The sequence below is a fragment of the Equus caballus genome, chromosome 29 (assembly GCF_041296265.1).
Source record: "Equus caballus isolate H_3958 breed thoroughbred chromosome 29, TB-T2T, whole genome shotgun sequence".
NCBI classification, from domain to species: domain Eukaryota; kingdom Metazoa; phylum Chordata; class Mammalia; order Perissodactyla; family Equidae; genus Equus; species Equus caballus.
Genome location: NC_091712.1, coordinates 17,340,136 through 17,367,612, shown reverse-complemented (window position 1 = coordinate 17,367,612; position 27,477 = coordinate 17,340,136). Strand labels below are relative to the sequence as shown.

The following is a 27,477-nucleotide window of genomic DNA, read 5'->3' as shown; positions in this document are numbered from 1 at the left end:
CAAATTAAAGCAACAATGAGATACTACACATCTCTTAGAACGGCTAAAATCCAAAAAACTGACAATACCAAATCCTGGTGAAGATGCTGAACAACAGAAACTTACTCACTGCTGATGGGAATGCAAAATGGTACAGCCACTTTGAAAGACAGTTTGGCAGTTTCTTACAAAGGTAAACACAGTCTTACCATACTGTCAGCAATCTTAGGTATTTACCCAAGGTATTATCCAACTGATCTTAGGCATTGATCCAAATGATCTGAAATGTATGTCTACACAAAAGCCTGCATGCAAATATATACTGCCATTTTATTCATGATTGCCAAAACTGGAAGCAACCAAGATGTCCTTCAACAGATGAACAGATAAACAAATTACAGCACATCCCTACAACAGGTTATTAAGCAATGAAATAAATGAGCTATCAAGCCATGAAAAGGCATGGATGAATCTTAAATACATACTACTAAGTGAAAGAAGCCTAATGTATGATTCCAATTAAAAGAGATTCTGGAAAAGGATGAGTGGTTGCCAAGGGTTGGAGAGGAGGAGGCAGGGAGGGTGAATAGGAGAAGCACTGGGGAGCAGGGAGTGAAACTATTCTGTATGATACTGTGATTGTGGATACACAACACTATGCATTTGTCAAAAGCCACTAACCGTCACAGCACAAAGAACAAACCTGGATATATGCAATTTTTTTTAAATGTAGGAATTTAAGGCTGGGCAGGGAATCCCAGAATAGAATGCAGAAAATGACCAAAAAACCTAACTTTATTACAAATGTATGAAACAATCTCTCTAAACCAGGTAGATGGAAAGGGAGCTAATCAAAGAAACTTTAAAAGTGAATGGTATCCGTAAAACCAAAAACAAAAAGAACCGCACATGAAGTACTATATTCTAGCTGAGGAAGTTGTATACCACAGAGGTTCGAGTTAGCATTTCTGATACTGCTCTACATGTATACTGGAACTGGACAATTATGCAAATGGATGGTGGATGGTGGGGGCCACATTTCTCAAGGTCGGAGGGGGAGTTCACATATAAGCAATGACCTATGTGCTAAAAGATTCGAGTTGAAGAATCCATATGAACTCATGTTTACCTTAACATAGATGCAGATGGTTACATATGGAAATATTTATAGGTATGTGTATACACACAGGTTAGCATACCAATGTGTATTTCTTTGCTCTGTCAGCTGAGAGGGCCTAGAAGCAATGACCTCCCAGTAGCAACAAGCACACTTGGCACCCAGATCTCGGTTTCCAGCACCATTCTCCAATTAAGGGAACCACGACTCCTTGGAGAAATGGCTGATTCTAGGACTGGGGCAAAGCATACAAAACATGAGCATGGAGCATTTTGTACTGCCAGAAAGTAAAGAAGCACTAAAACACACACACACCTGAAAGAGTTTCCAATAGCCAAAAGTGAAATAATTCAACAGCAGAATATAGTAGTATTGGATTACAATCCAAGGTATAAAAAAATACCTATGAGTCAATACAGATATAAATAAATGGTCAAAAAGATATAAATCTGCCATAAAAAATAATTCTAAATAATTTATGTAGAATCTATGCCTTCACTGAGGTGGGTTACAACTCCCCACTTAAGTATGGGCCACATATAGTGACTTCCTTCCAAAGACCATGGTGTGGAAAGGGAGAAATAAAAACCAACTTTACAATGGAAAATGTGACAAACACCACCTCATCAGGTGATCAAGGTCAATGTCAAAAGTGATAAATCAGGTTGTATTACCCTTAATATGATGCAATGAAAATGACTCTCCGCCTCTGTGGTCTTCCTCCCAAAAGTCTATAACCACAGTCCAATCATGAGAGAAATATGAGGCAAATTCCAATGTAGGGTCATTCTACAACACCTGACCAATACTCTTCCAAACTGTCAAGGTCATTAAAGACAAGAAAAGTCTGAGAAGCTACCAAAGCCAAGAGGAGCCCAAGGAGACAAAACTATTAAATGTAATGTGGTGTTCTGGAAGAGATCCTTGAAAAAGAAAAAGGACATTAGGTAAAAACTAAGGAAATCTGAATATGGACTCTAGTTAATAACAATGTGTCAATATTGGTTCATTAATTGTGACAAACGAATCATACTAATATAAGATGTTAATAACAGGGACAACCAGGGGTTGGCTATACAGGAACTCTGTACTTTCTTCACAATATTTCTGTAAGTCTAAAAGTGTTCTGAAAAAGAGAGTTCATTAAAAATAAGAAAACAAATCAATTGTATTTCTATACACCAGCAATAAATACATGAATGTCAAAATTAAAACACAATACCATTTACAATGACTCCAAAAAATTTAACACCTATGTGTAAATCTACCAAAATTGTACAGGCCTTATGCTGAAAACTACAAAATGCTGATGAAAGAAATCGAAGATGATCTAAATAAATGAAGAGACATACAATATATATGGATGGAAAGACTCAACATAGTAAAGACGTCCATTTTCTCCAAAGTGACATACAAGTTAATGCAATTCCTATCAAAATCCCAGCATGAAGTTTCATAGATAGAAATTATGCTAAAATTTACGAGGAAAAGCAAAGGAACTGGAATAAGGATTCCTGTGGCTGCTGTAACGACTTACACACAGTGGCCTGAAACAAAACAAAACAAAATTTATTCTCTTAAAACAGCTCTGGAAGCCAGAAGTCCAAAATCAGTTATCACTGGGCTGAAATCAAGGTGTTGGCAGGGCTGCATTCCCTCCAGAGGCTCTAGAAGAGGATTCTTTTTTTGCTTCTTGCAGCTTCTGGTGGCTGCTGGCATTCCTTGGCTTGTGGCCACGTCACTACTATCTTCACAGAGAGCATCTTCAAATCTCTCTCTGCACCATCTTTTTTTTTCTTTGCTGAGGAAGATTTGCCCTAAGCTAACATCCATTGCCAATCCTCCTGGTTTTTTTTTTTCTTTTGAGGAAGACTAGCTCTGAGCTAACATCTATGCCAATCTTCCTCTATTTTCCTGTATGTGGGACACTGCTGCAGCATGGCTGGTGACTGGAGTAGGTCTGCACCAGGGATCTGAACCTGCAAACCCAGGGTGCCAAAGTGGAGCACACAGAACTTTAGCCACTCAGCTACAGGGCCAGGCCCTCTCTGCTTCATCTTCACATAGCCTTCTCTGTGTGTGGTGCCCCCTCTGCCTAAGGACATTTGTGAGTGCATGTAGGGTCCAGGATAATGTCCTCATCTCAACATCCTTAACTTAATCATATCTGCAAAGACTTCTTCCCAAAAGAGGTAACATTTACATGTTCCAGGGATTGGGACCTGGTATCTTTGGTGGATATTATCCAGCCTACTACAATAGCTAAAACAAGTGTGAAAAAGAAGAACAAAGTGGGAGGAATCAGTCTACTCAATTTCAAGACTTATTATATAGCTACAGTAATCAAGGCTGTGTGATATTAGGAGGATATATATATATGAATGAAACAGAACAGAGGGTCCAGAAATAGACCCACACAAATATGGCCAACTGACTTTTGACAAAGATGTAAAAGCAATTTGTTGGAGGAATGATAGCCTTTTCAATAAATGATACTATAATAATTAGATTTCCATAGGCAAAAAAAAAAAAGAAACTTGATTTAATCTCACACCTTATACAAAAATTAAACTTAAAATGGATTATAGATTAAAACCTAAGATGTACAACTACAAACTTTTAGAAAAATATGGGGAAAATATTTAGGATCTAGGCCTACTGTGATGATTAATTTTGTGTCAGCTCAGCAGGGCCATATATTTGGTGGAACATTATTCCGGATGTCTTGTGAGGGTGTTTTGGGATGTGATTAACATTTAAATTAGTGAACTCTGAGTAAATCAGATTGCCGCGCCCCCCCCCCCCATAATGTGGGTGGGCCTCATCCAATCAGTTGAAGGTCTGAATAAAACAAAAGACTGACCTCCCCCAAGCAAGAATAAATTCTGCCAGCAGACAACCTTTGGATTTGAACTTCAACACCGGCTCTTCTCTGGGTCTCCGGCCTACAATCCCACCCTGCAGATTTTGGACTTGCCAACCTCCATAATCTCGTGAGCCAACCCCTTGAGATAAATCTCTCTATCCATACATATACATATATAGGCGCACACACACACACACTCTCTCTCTCTTTCTCTATTGGCTCTGTTTCCTTGGAGAACCCTAACACAGCTATGCAACAAGTTCTTAGATTTAAACAAAAGCATGACCCATAAAAGGGAAAATTAATAAACTGGACTTCATCAAAATTAAAAACACTTGCTCTGCAAAAGACCCTGTTAAGAGGACGAAAAGACAAGTTACACACTGGAAGAAGATGTCTGCAAACCATATATCTGACAAATGGCCAGTGTCTAGAATATATAAAAAACTCTCCAAGCTCAACAGCACAAAACCAAACAGTCCAATTAGAAAATGGGCAAAAGACACACAAGAGCCATTTCAAGGAAAAGTATCTATTGATGGCAAATAAGCACACGAAAAGATGTTCAACAATCATTAGCCATTAGGGAAATGCAAGTCAAAATCAAGAGATATTATTATACACCTATCAGAATGGCTAAAATAAAATAAAATAAAAACAGTGACAACACCAAATGCTAGTGAGCATGCAGAGAAACTGGATTACATACACTGCTGACAGGAACGTAAAATGGTACAGCCACTCTGGAAAATAGGCTGGCAGTTTCTTAAAAAATTAATCGCGCAACTACCATACCATCAGCAATTATACTCATAGGCATTTATGCCGGAGAAATGAAAAGTTATCTTCACAAAAAAACATGTGAAATATTTATATATAGCAGCTTTGTTCATAATAGCTAAAAATTAGAAACCCATTCAGTGGGTGAATGGTGAAGCAAAGGATGGGACAGCCATACCATAGAACACCAATCAGCAAAAAAAGAACAAGCACTGGTACACACAATGACCTGGATCAATCTCCAGAGAATTATGCTGAATGGAAAGGCCAATCCCAAAAGGATATACAGCATATGCTTCCATTTATATAACATTCTTGAAATGACAAAATTATAGAAATGGAGAACAGATTAGTGGTGGCCAGGGTTTACACTGAGGGGTTGGGGTGGGAGGGAAGTGGGTGTGGCTATAAAAGGGCAACATAGGGATCCTTGTGGTGATGGAAATGCTCAGTATCTTGACTGTACCAATGTCAATACCCTGAGTGTAATATTATAGTAAAGTTCTGCAAGATGTTACCATTGGAGGTTAATTGAACAGAGGGCACAGGGGACCTTGCCGTATTATTTCTTATAACTGCTTGTGAATCTACAATTATCTCAAAATGTTCAATGGTAATATAAGTCAGAAAAATGAAAATTTTGCAGAGACATAAGGGAGTGGGGGGTGGATACTGACTGGGACGGGGCTTAGGGTTGGTTATAGAGGTGTATACATACAGACAAATGCATCAAGCTGTACATTTAAGATGAGTGCAACTTACACACTTGATTATATGCTATGCCTCAATGAAAAACTATTTTAAATTGTCATTTATTAATTTTGTTCTCTGTGAGAATGGTATTGATTATGTGTAAACATTTTTTAATTGTCTGTAATTTATCAACAATGAAGCCATGAGAACCTTTTAGCAGAAGCTGTTTAGGTGGAGTGGTGGAGCCAGAAGCCATACTGGGAGACGCTGAGGAGTGTGTGGGAAATGAGCAAATGCAGAAAAGCCAAATATATACAGCTCTCTCCAGAAGTTGCCAGTAAAGGGACAGGGTGATAACGAGATACTCAGAGAGGATGATATTGTTGAAGAGTTTTACTAAATGCTCATGGAAAAAACTTGGTAAATAATGAATCTAAAGCCATATGAGCACAATGGTACAGAATCTTTGCAAGAGGTTTGTGAAAAAGAGGGAAAAGCAAATATAAAGAGACTGCCCTTTGCGAGGAGAAGCAAGGTTTGCATTGTACTGGGGAGAAAGGTGATTGCTCATACGGGTGTACTTAGAGATTTGATGGTGGAAAAAATAAGAGAAGTAACACAACGATAGCTATATTTTATTGAATACTTACTATCACAGCTGGCCTCCAAGGAGGCCCTCAATGTCTTCGTATCCTGATATTCACAACCTGTGTTTTCTCCTCCCACAGAATAGGGCTGAACTGTGTCATCAACAGGATATGACGGTGTGCAACGTCCAAGATTCAGACATAAAAGACCACGCAGCTTCTACCTTGTTCTCTCTTGGATTACTCCTTCTGGGGGAAAGCTAGTCATTCAAGCAGCTGTGAAGAGGCCGAACTAGCACCATGTGACCGAACTATCTTAGAAGCAGCTCTTCCAGGCCCAGCCAAGCCTTCATAAGACTGCAACCTCACAAGAGACCCTAAGCCTTTAGAACTACCCAGTTAAGCTGCTTCTGAATTACTGACCCACAGAAACTGAGATAATAAATATTTACTGTTTTAAGCCATTAGATTTGGGAGTAATTTATTAAGCAGCCAACAGATACCTAATGCACTTATGTGCCAAGCATAGTTCTAAGCATATTAGATATAGTAACTCACTCAATCTTCGACATCCCTGTGATCCCATTTTCAGACGAGGATACTGAAGCACACAGAAGTTAAGTAATTTTCCCCAATTATCACACAGCTGTTAAGTGACAAGGAACCAGATTCAAATCTAAAGCTGGTGCTACTACCTGCTGTGCAGTACATCCTCCCCAAAGCCAAAGTGGTTTCTATCCCACAACTTTTATTTTTGCTGTGAAATAGAAGGCAACTTGATCTGATAAGAAAGCAGGGAAAAGCTAATGAATCAAAGAACTGAAGAAATTGGAAAAGGTTTGAAACAGGTGCCATGAAGAGTTAGGAAGAGGACTGGCAGAGAAATCTAATAGGATTTCCAAACAGTGTTAAGGGCCCAGGAGATGTTACAGGCCATGAACTTCCATGCAGTGAATTTAAGACGACCATAATGAAGAGAACCAGGATTGCTAGCATACCTAAATATAAAGTATGATTTGAAGTATGAAATAGCAGTGATGGCTGGATGGAATGGAAAACACATGCCTTTCCCAAGTCCCACTAGTTCAACAAGGAGCCATGTATAGAAAAATTCCAGGAAACACTATATATTCTATGTGAAAGTATCGCATAAAGACTGAAGAAAGTAAGTCTACTAAGACGTGATAAGAAACTGCCAGTGCTACTTCATGTAACTGCCGTGACCTCAAACATCAGATGTTTTCCTAGAAAAGATATTCCATGCTCTTGGATTGGAAGAATTAACATCGTTAAAATGTTCATACTTCCTAAAGCAATCTACAGATTCAATGCAATCCCTATCAAAGTTCCAACAACGTTTTTCACAGAAATAGAAAAACGAATCCTAAAATTTATATGGAACAACAAGAGACCCTGAATAGCCAAAGGAACCCTGAGAAAAAAGAACAAAGCTGGAGGTATCACACTCCCTGATTTCAAAATATATTTCAAAGCTATAGTAATCAAAACAGCATGGTACTGGCAAAAAAACAGACACCCAAGCAATGGAAAGATTTGAGAGCCCAGAAATAAACCCATACATTTATGATATGATTTTTGACAAGGCAGCCAAGAACATACGATGGAGAAAGGAAAGTGGTGTTGTGAAAAGTGGACGGCAACATGCAAAAGAATGAAAGTAGACCATTATCTTACACCACAGGCAAAACTGAACTCAAAATGGATTAAAGACTTGAATGGAAGACATGAAACTTCTAGAAGAAAATATAAGCAGTACACTCTTCAACATCAGTCTAGGCAGCATATTTTCAAATATCATGTATGACTGGGCAATAGAAAAAATAAACAAATGGGACTACATCAAACAAACTAAAAAGCTTCTGCAAAGCAAAGGAAACCATCAACAAAATGAAAAGACAGTCTAACAACTGGAAGAAGATATTTGCAAACCATTTATCTGATAAGGGGTTAATATCCAAAACATACAAAGAACTCATACATCTCAACAACAAAAAAACTAACAACCCAATTAAAAAATGGGCCAAAGATGTGAACAGACATTTCTCCAAAGAAGACATACAGATGGTCAACAGGCACACGAAAAGATGCTCAACGTCATTAACTATCAAGGAAACGCAAATCAAAACTACAATGAGATATCACTTCACTCCGGTCAGAAAGGGCTATAATTAACAAGACAGGAAACAATAAGTGTTGGAGAGGATGTGAAGAGAAGGGAACCCTTGTATACTGCTGGTGGGAGTGCAAACTGGTGCAGCCACTACTGAAAACTGTATGGAGATTTCTCAAAAAATTAAAAATAGATCTACCATATAATCCAACTATTCCACTGCTGGGTATTTATCCAAAGAACTTGAAAACACAAATGCATAAAGATACATGCACCCCTATGTTCACTGCAGCATTATTCACAATAGCCAAGACTTAGAAGCAACCTAGGTGCCCATCAAGGGACCAAGGGATAAAGAAGATGTGGTATATACACACAATGGAATACCACTCAGCCACCAAAAAGGATGAAATATGGTCATTTGTGACAACATGAATGGACCTTGAGGGTATTATGCTAAGCAAAATAAGTCAGAGGGAGAAAGTTAAATACCATATGATCTTACTCATAGGTAGAAGATAAAAACAACAATAAACAAACACATAGAGACAGAGATTGGATTGGTGGTTACCAGAGGAGAAGCGAGGAAGAAAGGGGTGATTAGGTGTGTGTGTGTGGTGATGGGTTGTAATTAGTCTTTGGGTGCTGAACACCATGTAATCTAAACAGAAACTGAAATATTACGATGTACACCTGAAATTTATATAATGTTATAAACCATTGTTACCCCAATGAAAAAATAAAGAAGACAAAAAAAAAAGGTTTTCCTGGAGAATCTTCCCTTTTTCCTATTTCCATTCAAAATGTCATAAGAAAAATTAAAAGCTATCGAAAAAACATACTAGCTCCATTACAATCAGATCACCCCTAAGAGCAGCCTCACAATTATTCACTGACTTAACGTGATGAATAAATCTTAAAATGCAGCCTTAGGCCAAAAATTTATCAATTTTTAAATTCACTTAAAATTAGACTTTTTGTAATACATTCAAGTTTCAATTTCATGCATGTGCTTTTAAAATTACTTCACCTTACTTGACAAATAAAAGGCATACACTAACCTCAAAATAAAGTTAGGTAAGGGAAAAAGAAAACTTGAACCACAGACATATAAAAGTTTCCACCAAGTGTGGATACTCAGACACTTACAACACAAAAGTGCATGAATGGAGGTAAAAGTTTATGAGCTCAATATTTTTTTTATATTCAAAGTTAATAAACATGTTCAAAAGAACAAGAGTTAGCAGTTGACATTCCAGTGACATCTTTCCTCATACATCCTTTATTACCTGAAGGGGACTTACCAGAAACAAGTCAAAAAGAGTACAGCTAGAAAACAAACTTTTTCTAGTAAAAGAAGTATCATTACTGGGTAAATTAAGTAAATCCTCTCTCTCTTATCCATAATCAACAGAGAGAAAAGAAAAAACTTTTCCACACTTAAAGCAGTCCTATAAGCACAAGAATAATTATGGAAACCACAAAGTGAACCTTTACCAACGTCACACGTTATTTCACAGCTTCTCTATCTTTTAAATCAGGATAGAACCCATGTACTATGAAAACACAAAGCAAAACAAACAATTGTGAACTCTCTCAAAGATTTTAATTAAAATAAAATCTATAATGTTGTTATTGATGTGTACAAGTATTTCATCATTCTACTTTTAATCTTACCCTTATCTGCTCAGTGGAGCTGCTGCTCAGTTCATCACCTGATTCAGAATCTTGAAGTATCCTTTCTGAGCCTTCTCCTGCTGAATCACAAGACTGTTCCTGGGAGAAGCTACTTTTCTCTACGTCCAAGAACTCCGGACCAGGAAAGTGACCAAATAAGCGTGTCCTATTCTGGCCGGAAGCCTTAGGAGAATGTGAGTCACTGTTAAACTTTCCATTATTATGGGTCAGGTCCAGGCTTAGGTTGAGAGTCTGACCTGGATTATAATTGGGCCCAAAATTCTGATTGGCATCACGAATGAGACCTGTTCCGTGAACAGACGAGGATGGCTTTCCAAAACTTGAAAGCTCAGGCAATTTGTTCACATTTTCTGTTGATCTCTGAAGATGCAGACTCTGTATCATTTTCATGGAATTATTTGGCAGTCCCACTGCCTGTTTAACAGGTGGCATTAGAGCTTTGCGGGTGACCTCCTTCACATACTGGGCTGGCACATAAAATGCTTTGGAATTCTCATCTGGTTTTACTTGCCACCAGTCATCATTGGTCTTCTTCACCAAGATGTATCGTTCCCCTTGTTTTATCACAATCTTTCTGTCCTTTGCTTCATATTCATAATCATATTCCACTTCAATATACACTTGTCCTGGAACAATCTTCCCACTTCTGTCAGCCATTTTTATTCAGTAACATTCACCTCTCAGAAAGGATGGTATGCCACATTATGGTTTTATGGCTTTTGGATTAATATAGCTATTTTTATTTAAAAGGAGGAAAAGAATGAAGAAAAATGTTAATGTAGTCTGGATTTTTAATATTTGCTCACAAGCATCATATAATACAAGTCATTTACAGAACACTACCTTCAAATCGCGAACCCCAGAAAGTAAACACGTCTAAGATTATATGTATTACCCTACATTAAAAACTCTCATTTTAACTAAACCAACATTTTTCAGTCATGTATGACCAAAACCAAACCAATGACTGGAACAGTAAATACACTAACCAGCCAGACACAAGACTATCAAAAATAAGAAGTGAAAAGGACTTTCCTTCTTTTCAGGACTACCTCAATCTCCTTCACTTGCTTACAAAGGCTCACTAATAACAGCTAATACGTCTTAGGTACTTATGAAGGGCCAGGCACTGAGCTAGGTTCACTGCATGCCTTACCTAAGACCCTGCTTAACACTGGAGCTGAATTTCAACCACCCTAAATTTCAATGACCCTGTAGTCTATTTTCTAAAATGATCAAGAGCATGAATGGGCTTAAAAAAAAAAGTTATCCAATTACAGAAGCTTCCTTTCCTAATACAAATGGATAAAAAGGACAGCACTGTTATCATTAGGCAAAATACACACACACATAAAGAAGAGAAACTGCTGGCTTATTTTGTTTCCCTCTTATGTCGGCCTCAGGAGGGCTACAACCTTGTTAGGTTGAAGCCTACAAATGCCAACAAATAACCAGTCTTTTTACCTGTAAATGTTAAAAACCCATACACCCTCTCCCCATTCAAAGTCTATTAGAAATGGCCCTAAATTGCCTTGAGAAATCTAAGATTCACTTTTATTTCTACGTCAATTCCAAAATATTTTAGCACCCTCAAAGAACACAGCATTCAATCTTTAAAATGATTATAGCATCTCGATATTGCTACAACTCAAGTCAAGCCATCATGGGATGAATCATGTTCCCCAAAAAGATGTTGAAGTCCTAACTTCAGGACCTGTGAATGTGATCTTATTTGGAAATAGGATCTTTGCAGATGTAATCAATTTAAGTTAAGGTCATTCTTAATTAGAGTAGACCCTGAAATCCAATGACTGGCGTCTTTATGAGGAGAGGGAGATTTGGAGACAAGGAGAGGAGCCACACAGAGGGAACAAAACCACACAAAGACAGAGGCAGAAACGGGAGGGAGGCGGCTACAAGCCAAGTAACACCAAGGACTGCCAGCAAACCGAGGATGAGGCAAGGAAGGATTCTCTCCTAGAGCCTTCAAATGGAACACAGCCCTGCTGATGGCTTTATTTTGGACATCTAGCCTCCAGAACAGTGGGAGAATAAGTTTTTGTTGTTTTAAGCCACCCACTTTGTTAGAATAGCCCTAAGAAACTAATACACTCAACCCAATGTTCAAGGATCCTAAGGAAAACCTAAGTAATTCTGAAGACTGACACGTACCAGAAATGTTTACCCACGGTCCTGTGACAACCTACCAATTTTTCTCAGCACCCAAGTGCCGGGCATAATATTACTGTACAATGTATGTGCAATAACAATCATTCCCTGAGGACAATATTCTTCTCTGTAACAGATAAAGCCCATAAGCCCAGGGGATAGGTAAATTAGTGATACAACTTCAGTATCTAAAATTTACTTTCTAGACAAACTACTTGAATAACAAAGTTAATACAGTAATGTCATTTAAAAAAAAAATAAAAAACTTACCTTAGAAGGAGAAACAAACACCCAGTATTTCACTTAAACCTACAACAACAACAAAAATAAAGTTCATTAACTTTAAGAGGATTGCTTCAAGAAGGCTAAGAAGATAATAGTGCTCACCCTTTCAGAAGCATAACTTTTTTATAACAGCTATAAGGAAGAGTACAATTTTACAGATCACGACTGTGTTCGGTACCACCCTTCAAATAGGGACAAACACAAGGGATCTTTTACCACTGCCTCTCCTACTTCAGTTCCACATGGTTTCAACTTCATTTCCGCCCCTTACATTTTATTCTGACAGAAGTATCTTTTTAAACTTCTAATTATATGAAACAACTTTGTAAAATTAGACAGAACTGTTTTTCAAGTTGATGGTACTGTGGGTAAAATGAGAACAAATGTTAAAAGGTATTGGGAGCCCTAACGTATTTCCCCACAGATTACTTACTAATTATGAGTAGGGAACTAGACCTTTACAATGGAGGAATCTGGCAGCCATGGGCTCAAGCAAGCGATCAAACTTAGCAATCCCAACAGTGGGACAACCTGATGGTATATGCCTCCTAATGTGAGGCAATAAGACATACAATGTCACCTATGCTGTATTCTTGTCAAAAAATGTTTAACCTTCAGCTAATAACCAGGACACAATTAAATCCAGAATGTGAGACATTCTATTAGACAACAGACTTGAACTCTTCAAAAGAATCAATTTCACGAAAAATGAAAAAGGGAGGATTCTTCTAGATTAAAAGAGACTACTGACACAGAACAACTGAATCCACTTCATGTTCTAGTAGGCACCTAACCCAGACCACATGCAAAATCTACTCCCTATCTCTACCCACCGAGCCCCCCGCCCCCCGACCCTGCCAAATCCGGCTGGTCTTTCCCACCCCACTAAATAGAAATTCTAACCGTCCAAACGTTCAGCCTCTACTTTCATGCATTACCAAGACATTAGTAGCTATGTGCTTTACTTAATCCTTTTACCCACATAAAAGTTTTTCAATACAACTTTACAGAATTCTACATTGAAATACTTATCCTCAGGTGACTTTTTTTTTCTTTTTTCTTTCCAGGAAGTATAAAATAACTTAAGTACCTTCAAAGATGTTGAAACAAGTAAGGGAATATGCTGAAGGTTATAGAGCTCAGACACACTATAACTGCCAGACATTGATCCACAAGAATGGAGAAAAGGAAAGTATGAGGAGTAACAAGTAAACTGTATGATTTCATGCTAGTAGGAGAGGGGCTGTGGAGTGGGGAGCGACAATGGGTTAAAGGCTAGTCCATGTGCGGTCTCTTTCACTGCCAGGCTTTATGACTACACCTTCCTCAGTGACTACAAAGATAAGTATGAAGGAGGAGTCAGGGAGAAAGATAAAGAAGTTAGTTTCACTATGTTCAACAGGAGACATCCAATCTAAAGTTTCAGCTAAATGCAGTGAGGACTGGGAACACAAGCAGGTGGAGAAGTAGTCAAAAGACACAGAAGAGGTAGTTAGATATCGAGGCAGACGACATGAGCAAGAGTGGGCACAATGGGATAAGAGAATAGGAGCCGAGAAAAAATTCTAGTTAATACTGGGGTGGGAGTGGGAATGAAACTGAGAAGCCCGTAAGAGAGACAAAATTATAAACTTCTAGAAAGTCACATAGCAGGAATTACGTATTATAAGCCAAGGTCTAGGAAAAGTTAGACAAAATAAAATGGAAGAGAAAAGCCTTACTATACACTAAGCAGTCAAAGAAAATTAAAATTATCATCAGGTAGCTCCAAAAACTTAGATCTAAGTGAAAATTATCTGCAAATGTGTGAATAACTTATGTCACCTATTTTTATTTAAAAATATAAGCTATATTAAACCAATGTTAACAGTTTTAACTTCGGTTGGTTTGTTTCTTCCTGTATTCCCCAAACCTGTGGATTCCTCTCTTCAGATTAGGCTGAGCATTGTCTATCCTGGTACTTTACCCTCTCAAGTATTTCGGTTAGAATCTCACTCACTCAACTGCAACGCCCTCCAAGCACAACACTCCTCTAATTGAAATATATTCTATTCTTATCACCACACTCCTCCATCCACATTCATCACACACACACACCTACTAAGCACACAACAACCAGTATATAAAGTTTTTGCCTATCACGGTCCAGTACCGACAATCACTTTTCTCTGCAGTTTCAAAAATACCCATCATAGGCTTTTCATGGCTCTAACCCATCTTCTTCTTCATGTTTCAACAAGGACAGACATACACGTAGAGACACAACTGCACACATCTTTTACTTCTCTTCCCTCAGTCAGATCCAGAACTTGCTATCATGCTATTTTAAAACTTAGCCTCCTCCTTTCTGTCCGCCAATTTCTCATTCTCTTTCCTACCACTAATTACACGGCTCGGCAAATGTTACTTTCCTCCCCCAGAACATCTGTTTTAATCAACTGTGTCTCTCAGCATGATATCCTTACTAGGTATATCAAAAAAGTAAACAAGTAAACAAAACCTTACGAGAAGTACAGTAAATACATCCATAACTAATGAGTTTATAATTCAAGTCCAATACACATATATGTACAACCTATTTAGCAATTCTAACACCATGAACAACAAAATTTTAATATAGCCTCACAAGTAAATAGCAACCGACTTAAAAACACAACTTAAGCAGATTCTTGATCTGCAGTCCTCCTAGCAGTTTTAAAACTATTTGTCTAAAATTAATCCCTAAACAGGCCTCTATTAAAGAAATCAGACTTAACGAGCACAAACAAAAACGTTACGAACAATTCTATCATAAATTCCAGCCAAAGAAATTACTCCACAAAATAATTTTGTAAATTGTACACTTAAACAAGAAATCATAGGCCACTGCAGGGCACTTAAACTTTTTTCTTAATGCACAATCCCTGTTTTCTAAGAATAAAAACGCACAGAATATAAGACTTTTTTTTAGGCCTAAATAAGAGAAGGAAAATATAGTGATTAATATCATAAACTATTCTGGCTAAAAAGAAACAGCAAAATACGAACAGCAGAAAGGATACAGGAAATAATGGGTAACTGGGAAGCTGTAGAGAACACAGTCAAGTGAAAACTGGTAAAGGAAATTCAAAACCAATATTTAAATCTGAAACAAAAATGAGGAAAGAAGAAAAGAAACTTTACTGAAAGCAAGGATATTTCAATAAACGTGACTTTTGCATAGAGTATTTTCGGAAGATTTGTGCCAAGAAGTCTTTCTTAATCAGAAATGGGGTGGACACGACTTTTTCTTGGATTGTTACAAGAATGGAGAAAATATTCCAATTTAAAAAGGAAGAAATATGGCCATGAGTGTGGCCATGAGTTTTTTTGATACACCACTAAACACACCATCCATCAAAGAAAAAAGTAAGTAGGACTTGCACAAAGGGTGAAGGGGCACACCTATATGGTGACTGACAAATAATAACGTACAAATGAAATTTCACAATGTTGTAAACTATCATAACCTCAATAAAAAAAAATTGAGACTTTATTGAAATTTAAAACTTCTGCTCTAAAGACACTGCTAGAGAATAAAAACATAAACCAGACAAGGAGAAAATATTTGCAAGACACATCTGATGAAGGACTTGTATCCAAAATACAAAAAGAACTCTTAAAACTCAACAAAAAGAACCAAATGTTTTAAATGGAAAAAGGATCTGAGAAGACACATCAAGAAAGAAATATACAGGGGCTGGCCCCATGGCCAAGTGGTTAAGTTCGTGCGCTCCGCTTCCGCTGCCCAGGGTTTCGCCAGTTCCGGTCCTGGGTGCGGACATGGCATGCTAGTCAGGCCATGAAGAGGCGGCATCCCACATGCCACAACTAGAAGGACCCACAACTAAAATACACAACAATGTACTGGGGGGATTTATGGAGACAAAGCAGAAAAAAAAAAATATACAGATGGCAAATAAGCAGACGAAAAAGTGATCAACGTCAAGTCATTAGGGAATTGCAAAGTCAAACAAGATACCACGGCACACCTATTAAAATGGCTAAAATCTAAAAGCTGACAACACTAAATGCTGGTGAGGATGTAGAGCAACAGGAACTTTCATTCACTGCTGGCAGGAATGCAAAATGATACGGCCTCTTTGGAAGACAGTTTAGCCGTTTCTTACAAAGCTAAACATGGTCTTACCATATGTTCTAGCAATCACACTCCTAGGTATTTATCCAAATGAGCTGAAAACTTCCTTCCACAAAAAGTCCTGTATGCAAATATTTATTGCAGCTTTATTTATAACTGCCAAAAACTGGAAGCAACCAAGATGTCCTTCAATAAGAGAAAAGATAAACTGTGAGACATCTGTACAATGGAACATTATTCAGTGATAAAAAGAAATGAGCTATCAAGCTACAGAGACACAAATGAATCTTAGCTAGATTTTGCTAAGTGAAAGCAGTCTGAAAAAGCCACGTATAGAATTATTTCAATTATATGACATTCTAAAAAGTCAAAACCATAGAGACAGTAATTGCCGGGGTGGAAGGAAGCAAGGAAGAGTCCATAGGTGAAGCTCAGAGGATTCCTTTAGGTCAATAAAACTATTTCGTACGATACTGCAATGTTGGATATATGACATTATGTACTTGTCAAAACCCATTAATCCTTAAAATACAAAGTGGGAACTTCAATGTACGCAAATTTTAAAAAATCATTTAGGAGGTCGGGGGAATCCCAGGATGGAAAGCAGATGAGACAAAATAGTCTAACAGTATTACAAATATAGGGAACAAACTTACTGAACGGGGGGGAGGGGAAGAAGATGCTAACTAATTCTGGAAATAAGTGGGGTCTATAAGAATACAGGCAAAGCAACTGTGCTCTAATAAAAACGTTTCCCTTGGGGGTACGAGTTACAAATTCTGGTAATACATCTCTACTGGTATAGTATAGATAGTACATATAGATACTATATAGTATAGTATATACTCAGGTTCCTCAATATTGGAGCAGGAATTTACAGATAAGGGGAGTAGGCTGGAATGATCCATATGGTAATGGATTAGACTTGGAGACACCAACACGAACTCATTTTTAGCTTACCATGGATACAGTTGATTACATAAAGAAATATTACAGCTATGTGTCTATATACTGCTTAGCACACATGTACACATTTCCTTGCTGCCAGTAAAAATGACACCCTAGCAGCAACAAGCACACCTGGCACCCAGATTTGGTTTCTAATACCATTCTTCAAAGGAACCAAGGCTGTTTGGAGAAATGGCTGACTCTAGGACTGGGGAAGGAAATACACAAGATGAGCCCCTTGTAGCACCATATTGACCCCTGCCCCTCCCCCATCTGGATTTTAGGTACTTGATTTAAATGTTTATTATTAGACAACTGTCTTCTTAAACAATAACTCAAATTAAAAGTGACAGCATGCATATTTGATATTCAGATTAATATATATTATGCTGTCCCACATTCAAACAATTTAAATAAACTCACATTTCCTTTGTTCTTTTAGACATTGCATTTATGGAGAATGACAGTGCCTGTTTTTCTCATCAAAACACAAATTACAATTATTTAAGAAGTACTGGGGTTCTCTCTAAAATGGATCTCTTATACATGGAGATGTAAATACTGACCCAGTTAATGCATGACAGAGCAGAAAATGAGAAGCCTATTGTATTCCAAAAAAATCTCAAAAACTCAGTACTTTAGTAAACAGTCCTGATCAAGACTTTTCAGACCAAAAACATTAAACATTAAACTTAGTTTTAACTCCCTGAGATCCACTTGCACACACTAAGAGTTTTAATGTGATGATGTAGGATACCAAGATAGCCTATAAGGTAAAAAAACTCAGTTAGTAAAAAGTTTAAGAGCAAAAAGAGTTTTTTCTTGAGCCAATAGGTTAACTTCCTCTTCCCTAAGATTCTACTATTTCATCAAAAGCTACCCGTATCGATAACAGCCGCACATTAACCTTTAAAACCACCCTTTTATGATGTTCATTCTGCTCCTATGCTTTTTCGGCTTTCTCTTTACTCCCTTCTAAATGCACTCAATCAATGGATTCTTCCTTCTATACCCTCAAGACCTCAGTCCCATATTTTAATTTCTTAATAACTTTCTAAAATAATTAAGTTAAAAAAAGAAAAACAGAAAGAAATTAACTTTTTTATGGTTCACACAAATTTTTTTTTTTTTTTTTTTGGTGAGGAAGATTGGCCCTGAGCTAACATCTATTGCCAATCTTCCTTCTTTTGCTTGAGGAAGACTGTCACTGAGCTAACATCTGTGCCAATCTTCCTCTACTTTATGTGAGATGCCACCACAGCATGGCTTGATGAGCAGTGCTAGGTCCGCACTCAGGATCTGAACCTGCGAATCCCAGGCCACCAAAGCAGAGCACACGAACTTAACCACTATGCCACCAGGCTGGCCTCTGATTCACATAATTTTGATCTTGCCTCTGTGACACCTCACCCACTCCCTTCTAGTAACAGTACCTTGATTTTCCATTGGGGAAGCAGCATGCCCAGGTCTCACTTTATGTTGTTATACAGGCTGTGTATTAGTAAGAAAATCATAACCTTGGTCTTTATAAAGCTTAATAGGATTTCTAATCCTCTAATTTACTATAGAAGAAAAATTTCATTCACTTCCCAACTATACTGGTTGCCCAGGCATTAACACCTCCTCCAACTCATTCAGATATTCCTCCCAAACTATACACATTAGCCTCTTAAAGAAAATCTTTGAAATAACTACTTACATTCAGACACTTTCAAATGTATACCAAATCTCATGCTTTAAAAAAAGATAAAACAAAGGCAAATACATCCACAAGTGTAGTGATTATTAAGGTCTGGCAACTGCAAAGTTATAGTCAGAAATTAGTAACTTATTTAAAAAAAGAAAAAAGTACACTTCATAATGCTTAAATTATGCCAATCTACTTCAAATTAACATTGTGATAAGAAGAGTCATTGTAGGAAAAGGACTTGAATAGACATTTTTCCAAAGAAGATATACAGATGGTCAGTAGGCATATGAAAAGATGCTCAACATCATTAATCATCAGGGAAATGCAAATCAAAACCACAATGAGATACCACTTCACGCCACTAGGATGGCTACTGTAAAAACCACCACCACCCAGAAATAACAAGTGTTGGTGAGGATGTGGAGAAAGCGGAATTCTTGTGCACTGCTGGTGAGAATGTAAAATGGTGCAGCCACTGGAGAAAACAGTGTGGTGTTTTTTCAAAACATTAAACATAAATTACCATATAATCCAGCAATTCCACTTCTGAGTATACATCCAAAAGAACTGAAAGCAGGGACTCCCAGCAGATCTGTCACCCATGCTGACAGCGGCATTATTCCCAATAGCCAAAAGGTAGAAGCCACCCAAAGGTCCCCAGGTGGACGAATCGCTAGACAAAATGCGGTGTACACTTGGAACAAAATATTATACGGTGTATATTCCCACGATAAAGAGTCGCTGGAAAACACAATCTAAATCACCTAATAAATGTCTACTCAAATACCAAAAGTGTCCCGGAAATCCTTAGATAGCTTCTACATATCCTCTTTCAAAGTAAATGTTAAAAGGTAAATAAACATTCAAACTTTTAGAAAACCAAAAAGTGACACGCAGGTCCACACAAATGATGAACTACTAATACTGATCTCTCAGATCTTTCTGTCCTCTACTGGAAAAAAGAAAACACTTCACGATTCTTAACTTTTATCCAAATTTAAATTATTTTACAAAACATTAAAAACCTAATAGTGCAAATTAAAACCAAAACAAGATATCACTATATGCCAACTACAATAGATAAAGTTATATAAAAAGAAAACAAAGACAATGCAAAGTGCTGACAAGGATACCAACAAGTGCAGCACTCATACAGAGCTAGTGGGAATGCTACATTCCACAGCCAGTTCAGCAGTTTCTTAGAAACACGTATTTTCTGTAGACTATATTCTGCGCCATGAACCAAATATCAATAAATTTAAAAGGGCTGAAATCATACAAAGTATGCTATATGCAGTATGACTATTAAGCTAAATTTTAAATTAATAAAAAGATATCCTGAAAGCCCCAAATTTGTTGTTGGAATCTAAACAACACATTTTTAAATAACTCAGAGATCAAAGAAGAGATAAAACAAGAAACGTGAACTGAATGAAAACGAAAACGTGACATCTCAAAACTTGTGGGATGCAGCTGAAGTGGTGCTTAGAGAAAATTTATGGCCATGTTAGAAAAGAAAAAAGGTCTCAAATCAGTGATGTAAACTTCCACTCTAAGAAATTAAATAAAGACCAAATTAAACCCAAAGCAAGCAGAAAAAGGACGTGATAAAGATCAGAGCAGAAATCAATGAAAGAGCAAACAGAACAACGTTGGAGGAAATCAACGACACCAGAAACTGGTTCTTCGAGAAGACCAGTAATACTGATAACTCTCCAACCAAAATGATCAGAAACCTAGGAGAAAAGACACAAATTACCAGTATCAGAAATGAGACAAGGGACTAACTTCAGATCCTAACGACGGCAAACAGAAGACACGATGATACTCTGAACAACTTTATTCCAATAAATCCAACAACTTAGATGAACTGGACAAATTACTTGAAAGACAAATACCCAAAGATTGCTTAAGAATAAACAGACAACCTAAATAGCCCTGTGTCTAATAAATAAATTGAAGCTGTCTCTAAAAATCTTCCCACAAAGAACAGTCCTGGCCCAGATGGCTTCACTGGTGAATTTCACCAACAATGTGAGGAAGATAATACAAATTCCACATAAACCTCTTAAAGAAAACTGAAAGACGGAAAATATCCCAACTCATTCTATGAGGTCAGCATTATCACCATACCAAAACCAAAGACATTGTAAGAAAAAAAAACCACAGATCAATATTTTTCATGAACACAGACACAAACCATCTCCAACAAAGAACTCATATCTAGAATATACAAAGAACTGTACAAGTCAATAAGAATAAGATAGATAACCCAATGAAAATGGGCAAAGAATTTAAACAGACATCCAAAAGAGACTGACAAGCCCATGAAAAGATACCCAACATCTTTATTCATTAGGGAAATGCAAATTAAAAAACATAAATAATACCACACAACTTACAGAATGTGACCCAGGGATTCTACTCCTTGATATTTACCCCAGAGGAAGGAAATCATACGTCCACACAACGACCGGTACGTGAATGTTCGCAGCAGCTTTATTGCTAACAGCTCCAAACTGGAAACAACCCAAAGTCCATGAACAGGTGAGGAGATAAACGAACTGTGGCATATCCACACAATGGGATACCACTCAGCAATAAAAAGGAATGAACTGCTGACACACCCAAGAAACTGGAGGAATTTCAGAACAGTTTTGCTGAGCGAAAAACTATAGACAAGAAAGACTGCATACCATATGATTCCATCTGCATAAGATTCTAGAAAATACAAACTAATCCATAGTGACAGAAAGCAAATCAATAGTCACCAGGAATCACAAAGGGACTCAAGAAAATGATGGGGGGGGAATAAATATGTTCATTACTGTGATAATGGTGATGGTTTCACAGGTACATACATATGTCAAAACTCCTCAAATTGCACATTTAACTTATGTGCAGTTTATTATACAACAATTATACCTCAATAAAGCTGTTAAACAAAACCCAAATAATGCAAATTAAAGGCTCCATATATCACTACCTCCTGCTAGGATGGCTTTAAATATATACATACACAGGCGTATGATATTTCATATGGTAAGGATACCAGCAGCTGAAACTCTCATTCATTGCTGGTGGGAATGCAGAATGGTACAGCCACTTTGGAAAACATTTTGACAGTTTCTTATAAAGGTAAACACACATGTACCATATGATCCAGCAATTTCTCTTCTAGGTATTCACCCAAGAGAAAAGAAAACATAAGTCCATGCAAAGGCCTCACATGAACATTCATAAAAGCTTCATTCATAACAACTAGAAATTGGAAGCAACCCAAAGGCCTATCAACTGGTGAATGCCTAAACAAACTGTGGTACACCCATCTGTAAAAGAGGAAACAATACAAACCTCAAAAGATCCATATGAGAACAGAAAGGGAAAATGTGAAAAAATACTTAGTAAAACTATAAAGCATGACAGAGAGCATCACATTCATCACTGCTTACTATGGACGCGAAGCTGTGACAGAAGAGCACTCACAAACCACGCAGCATGCAGCCTGCTGTCTGGCTTGTTTCACTAACAGCAAAGCTTTCGAGATTCATCCATGTTGTTTTACGTATCTGGACTTAATTCTTTTTTATTGTTGAGTGTTAGTGCAGTTTAGTGTATGTATGTTACACCTCAATAAAACTGATTTTTTAAACAAACCAATAATATATACCAAAATACAGGTAATTTCCAAAAAACTTTTAAAGATATCACTCTAACTTCAAAATATATTCTATTTTCTCCTGTTGTAAAGGAAAACAGCACAGAACTCAGGGTCAGAGGCCTCAAATTTAAGTCTAAGATTTGCTGTTTATCAGCTCTCAGACCCTGAGCACCTTAACTTATTTGTAAAACAAAGGAAACAACACAAACCTGAAAAGATCCTTGAGAGAATGGAAAGAGAAAAGAACCAGGCACGAGAAAGACTATCCACACTAACCACTGCTTCTCAGAGAAGCAAAGGTTAGAGTAGAAAAACACTCACCAATGAACTGATGGCTTATAAAATCGGTCCCTCCTCAGAAGTCCCCGTCTCTGCCTCTTGCTACCTACGGGACCTAAGACGAGTCACGTAACCTCTCTGAGCCTCCGTTGTTTCCATGTGTGAAACAGAGATTTTTACAGTACATACCACATATTGGAAGAATTAAATGAGTAAATATGTGTAAAGCATGTGGTACAATGCCTGGCACATTAGGTAAGTGCTTTATAAATTGTAGCCCTAATTACGAAAATACAACTATCATCACCCTCTCAGACCTAATCCTAGCCTCCGCCCCACTCCCCGAGCTGCAGCGGTGCAGGCAGGGTCAGTGATCTGGATCTGGACTCACCCGGACAGCTTCATGGAAAAAACAACAGACTTTTTACTTTAGAGGAGTTTTAGATTTACAGAATTATTGCAAAGATAGTGCAGAGAATTCCCCACACACCTTGTACACCATTTCCCCTAATATCAACATCTTACATTATTATAGTACATTTGTCATATTCAATGAGCCAATACTAGTGATAATGTCCATACTGTATTCAGATTTCCTGAGTTTTTCCTAACAAATTTTTCTCTTCTAGGATCCCATCCATAATACCACATATAAACTTTGTAGTTCTATCCTGCAGCTTTTAAAACACAAGTTACTGAAACCTCAGATATTCTAATGAGAGGAGGTATGAGGTGGGGCCCAAAATTAACATTTCTAACAAGTTCCAAAGGTTGCTGATAGGTCCAATCTAAAAATTCACTTAGAATAGCACTGATCTAGGGCCTAGACTCCAGATCTGTGCTTTTCAATACAGGAGCCACTAGCCAGATGTGACTAAACTCAACTCAGATGTGCTGTAAGTGCAAAGCACACACGCGATTTCAAAGACTTAGTCTGCAAAAAAGAATGTAAAATATCTCATTAATAATTTCATATTGATTATATGGTAAAATGATAAAAACATTTATTTCACTTGGGTTCTTTTAACTTATCATGGGACTACTTAAAAAAAAAAAAATCTTTAAAATTACACAGGTGAGGGGCCAGCCCTGTGGTGTGGTAGTTAAGTTCACATGCTCTGCTTCAGCAGACCAGGATTTGCCAGTTCAGACCCTGGGCACGGACCTAGCACTGCTTAACAAGCCATGTCGTGGCAGACATCCCACATATAAAATAAAGCAATATGGGCACAGGTGCTAGCTCAGGGCCAATCTTCCTCAGAAAAAAAAACTAAAAAAGAAAATTACACAGGTGACTGGCATTGTATTTCTATTGGACAGCAGTGTTCTGGGCACAAGAGCAGCGTCAGCATCACCTGGGGTCTGTGAGAAGTTCAGGTGATTCCCAGGCACATTTAAGTTTGAGAAGCACTAGATTACCAAGAGGGGAGGGGTGCTTAGAGCCGGCAGCATTTGGCAGTTCAGTTCAAATAAAAAGCTAATCAACTACAAACTGAAACTGCAGGATATGTATTAAGTCAATAAAAGTAATACGGCAATGGCTGAATCACAGCGAAGCCATCCACAAATGAGGATGTGGCACAATCAGACTAGTTAACAACTCAAGCAAAGAAAAACCACAAAGATAGTGAGTGGCCCAATGGGTTCTTCCAGAGAGGATGATTTGAAAAGCATGATTTGAAGTACAATGATGCTATGTGGTACCATCATACCTTTTCACATCTGATTCACTGTACAAAACAGTACATTTTACATTACAAATCGTTAAATATAAATGTTTAATTGTTAAATATAAAGTTAAATATAAAATAAAAGTTTAATTTCACTTTTCTTTCCCACTATTTATTACAAAATTGTAATGCCCGTTTTAGGTAGATTTACCTTAAGCTCCTTTTTCCTACTACCAATTTTCTCAGACAGGCAAAATATTAGCACTACCATTTAATAATTCTACACAACACCACATTCACTGTTTTATTTTAGTCAATTTAAAAATCTTATTACCTTTTTATTCTCAGAAATGTCAACTGCATAACCTGAAGTACTTAAATTTGTAAAGCCCATTTTCTATCGGCCTATTAAAAAAAGCACTCAACAGATATTGTCTAATTAATGAAAAAAAGCCAAAGATTACCTACAAATAATACATTGTTTTTCTACAGCATTTACATAGTTTCACTTGTGTCTCACAGCAACTGGACAGGTAAGTAAAAAAAAACCCTAAAGATGCATAAAATATTGACTATATACAGGCAACTAATCTATACAGACGACATTAAGAATCAATGGGTTAGCAATCTTCTCCAACTTCCATGGTTGATAAAGTAGTATAAACAAAACTCTATCAACAAATATGGGGACACACACACACACACACACAATCTGTTACACTACGCCTTACATATTTAATTTACTTGTCCCCACAGAGAAACACCTCCAGAGCAGCAGACCTACATGCAGGCACCGGTCACGCACGTACGCAGCTTTGCATGGCCGGGGTCAAATCTTCAGAGCCTGTTCTCAGGCACTGCTCTGGGCTCCCAAATCCCTGCTCTGACACGTTTCCAAGTCATTTTTAAAACAACGAGGACAGGAGAAATACTGGCACAGCAGACCAGAACCAGTATAGAAAGACGAGCCATTCTGTAACACACCCTCCTATAGGATGAGGTAAGGACCACTGGACATGGACAAATACATCTCTAGGCCACTGTTTCCCAACTTTTAAGGATGAAAGAGGCGTGGCTAGGGACTAGATACTTTTTAACAACCTGTCACTGTAACATTCAGAGTCTTCCAAGGTCTGAACTTCAGAAGTGAGGGGAGGAATCCGAACCAGAACCGGAGTGACTCCTCATTCAATGCTCCTTCCTCCACATTACTTCCCCTTAGGAATATGTGCGTGAATGGTCAATAAAATCCACGTCCATATATCATAAGTGACCATAAAGCACTAGGAGTGTTAACAGCCTTCACCCGTGACAAACGCTGCACTTGGAATGACATTAGAACTTGGATAAAGGTATGCTTCAAACATTTTGCAAACGCATTTAAAGCTGCTGCGCAGTCAGAAGGAAAACATCACAGGCCTCTGAAACTTAAGGCCGTGTTTTTATCTCCAACGACGGCCCAGCGGACACGCTGCTCAGAGGGTCTGCAGTAACTTCAGAGACAACATCCAAAAGACGGCCATTCCTGGAAAACAACTTCCCTGAGACGGGAGGAGGCCAGCACGCCAGTAAAGAGGTTTTTTTAAATTCAAGGACTTTGAGGAGGTTCCTCCCAGAGGAGCTGGAGAGCAGCGAGTGGGGGAAGCGGGGGGGGGGGGGGGGGGGCGTACCTCGAACGACTGCAGAGACGAAAGTCCCAGTTTAAGGTCAACAGTCCCGAGGGGAGGCCCCGGTGGGCTCGCACGGTGGGCGGCGGTCTGCACGCCCTACGGCAGTTCGGAGCGGGCACACGCAGCGGCAGACCAGGGAGGAGGGCGGCACCGGCCAGCCTTTTACACACGCACACACACACACTTGCACACGCACCCCGACACCCTCCTCCCCGGGGGCGGGGCGGGCGGGCGCTGCCCTCACACAGGAAGTCAGGAACCCGGGGGGCAGAGGGGCCACCACTTCGAGCCATTTAACCCTCGCGCCCACGCCGGCCAAGGGGCTGCCCGGCCCCGCTTCCCCGCGTCCCCCGCGCCCCCGCCCTCCGGCGCCCCGGCCTCACCTCGCGCCCCCTCGGCGCCGGCGCCTCCCGCACACGCCCCCCCAGCCCGGCGCCTCGGCGGGCAGCCCCGGCCCCGGAGCGCCTTTGTGCGGCGCCTCGCCAACCTGCCCTCCGTCCGCCGGGCCCCGCGCCCGCGCCCTTACCGAGGGCCCGCGGCCTCGCGGGGCTGCGCCCTCCTCCCCTAGCAGGCGGCTGCGAAGCGACCGCAAGGCGCTCACACGGTGGCGGCCGCGGTCGGCCGTCCCCGCAGGCTGGCTCCGCGCGAGGCTAAGTGCCAGGGCACGTCGGAGCGCGCCGGCGCGGGGGCGGGGCGGGCGGCGGCCCACGTGACGGCGGGGGCGGGGCCGCTGCTCACGTGACGGCGGGGCAGGGCGGCGGGTCACGTGACGACCCGGAGGGCGCGGGGTGAGTCGGCGGCGGCGGGTCAGCGAGAAGGAGGGGGCGGTCGGGGCGGGGCCGCGGGACTCGGCGCGCGGTGGAGCTGCCGGCCAAGTGGGCGTCAGCAGTCTGTAAACACGAAGCGGGGGACGTTGAGGAAGCGCTCGTGGGGAAAACGCGCGAAGGGCGGGCGGGAAACGGCCGGTGCACGAGGGTGGCAGGAATGGAGGCCAGGGAAAGAGAGCGGGGCGTGGAGTCCGGCCCGCCCCTTCCTCGGCCCACTGGCAACTGGGAGCCGCTGCCGGGCGTCTGTCAGTCGTTCACAGGCCGAATGTCCCGCGGGAGACGGGGAAAAGTGCCACGCGCTCCGTCAGGG

The 27,477-nt window shown here is 39.4% G+C and overlaps 1 protein-coding gene across 21 annotated transcripts in view; it reads right to left on the bottom strand.

Moving 5' to 3' along the window:
* ARHGAP12 (Rho GTPase activating protein 12) overlaps positions 1–27,104 on the bottom strand; it is a 118,224-nt gene extending 91,120 nt beyond the window's left edge. For 6 of the 21 annotated variants that reach the window (XM_023632093.2, XM_023632097.2, XM_023632098.2 and 3 more), the window contains exons 1-3: positions 26,867–27,078; positions 12,291–12,329; positions 9,831–10,584 (exon numbers count right to left, since the gene is read on the bottom strand). In XM_023632093.2, the coding sequence (XP_023487861.1) occupies positions 9,831–10,508 (678 nt within the window). In that variant the 5' untranslated portion in view covers positions 10,509–10,584; positions 12,291–12,329; positions 26,867–27,078. Of the gene's footprint in view, positions 1–9,830; positions 10,585–12,290; positions 12,330–26,340; positions 26,701–26,866 lie in introns of those variants that run through there. The other 15 variants (XM_023632095.2, XM_070255467.1, XM_070255473.1 and 12 more) reach the window with 10 other exon arrangements.
* Positions 27,105–27,477: the final 373 nt, after the last annotated feature.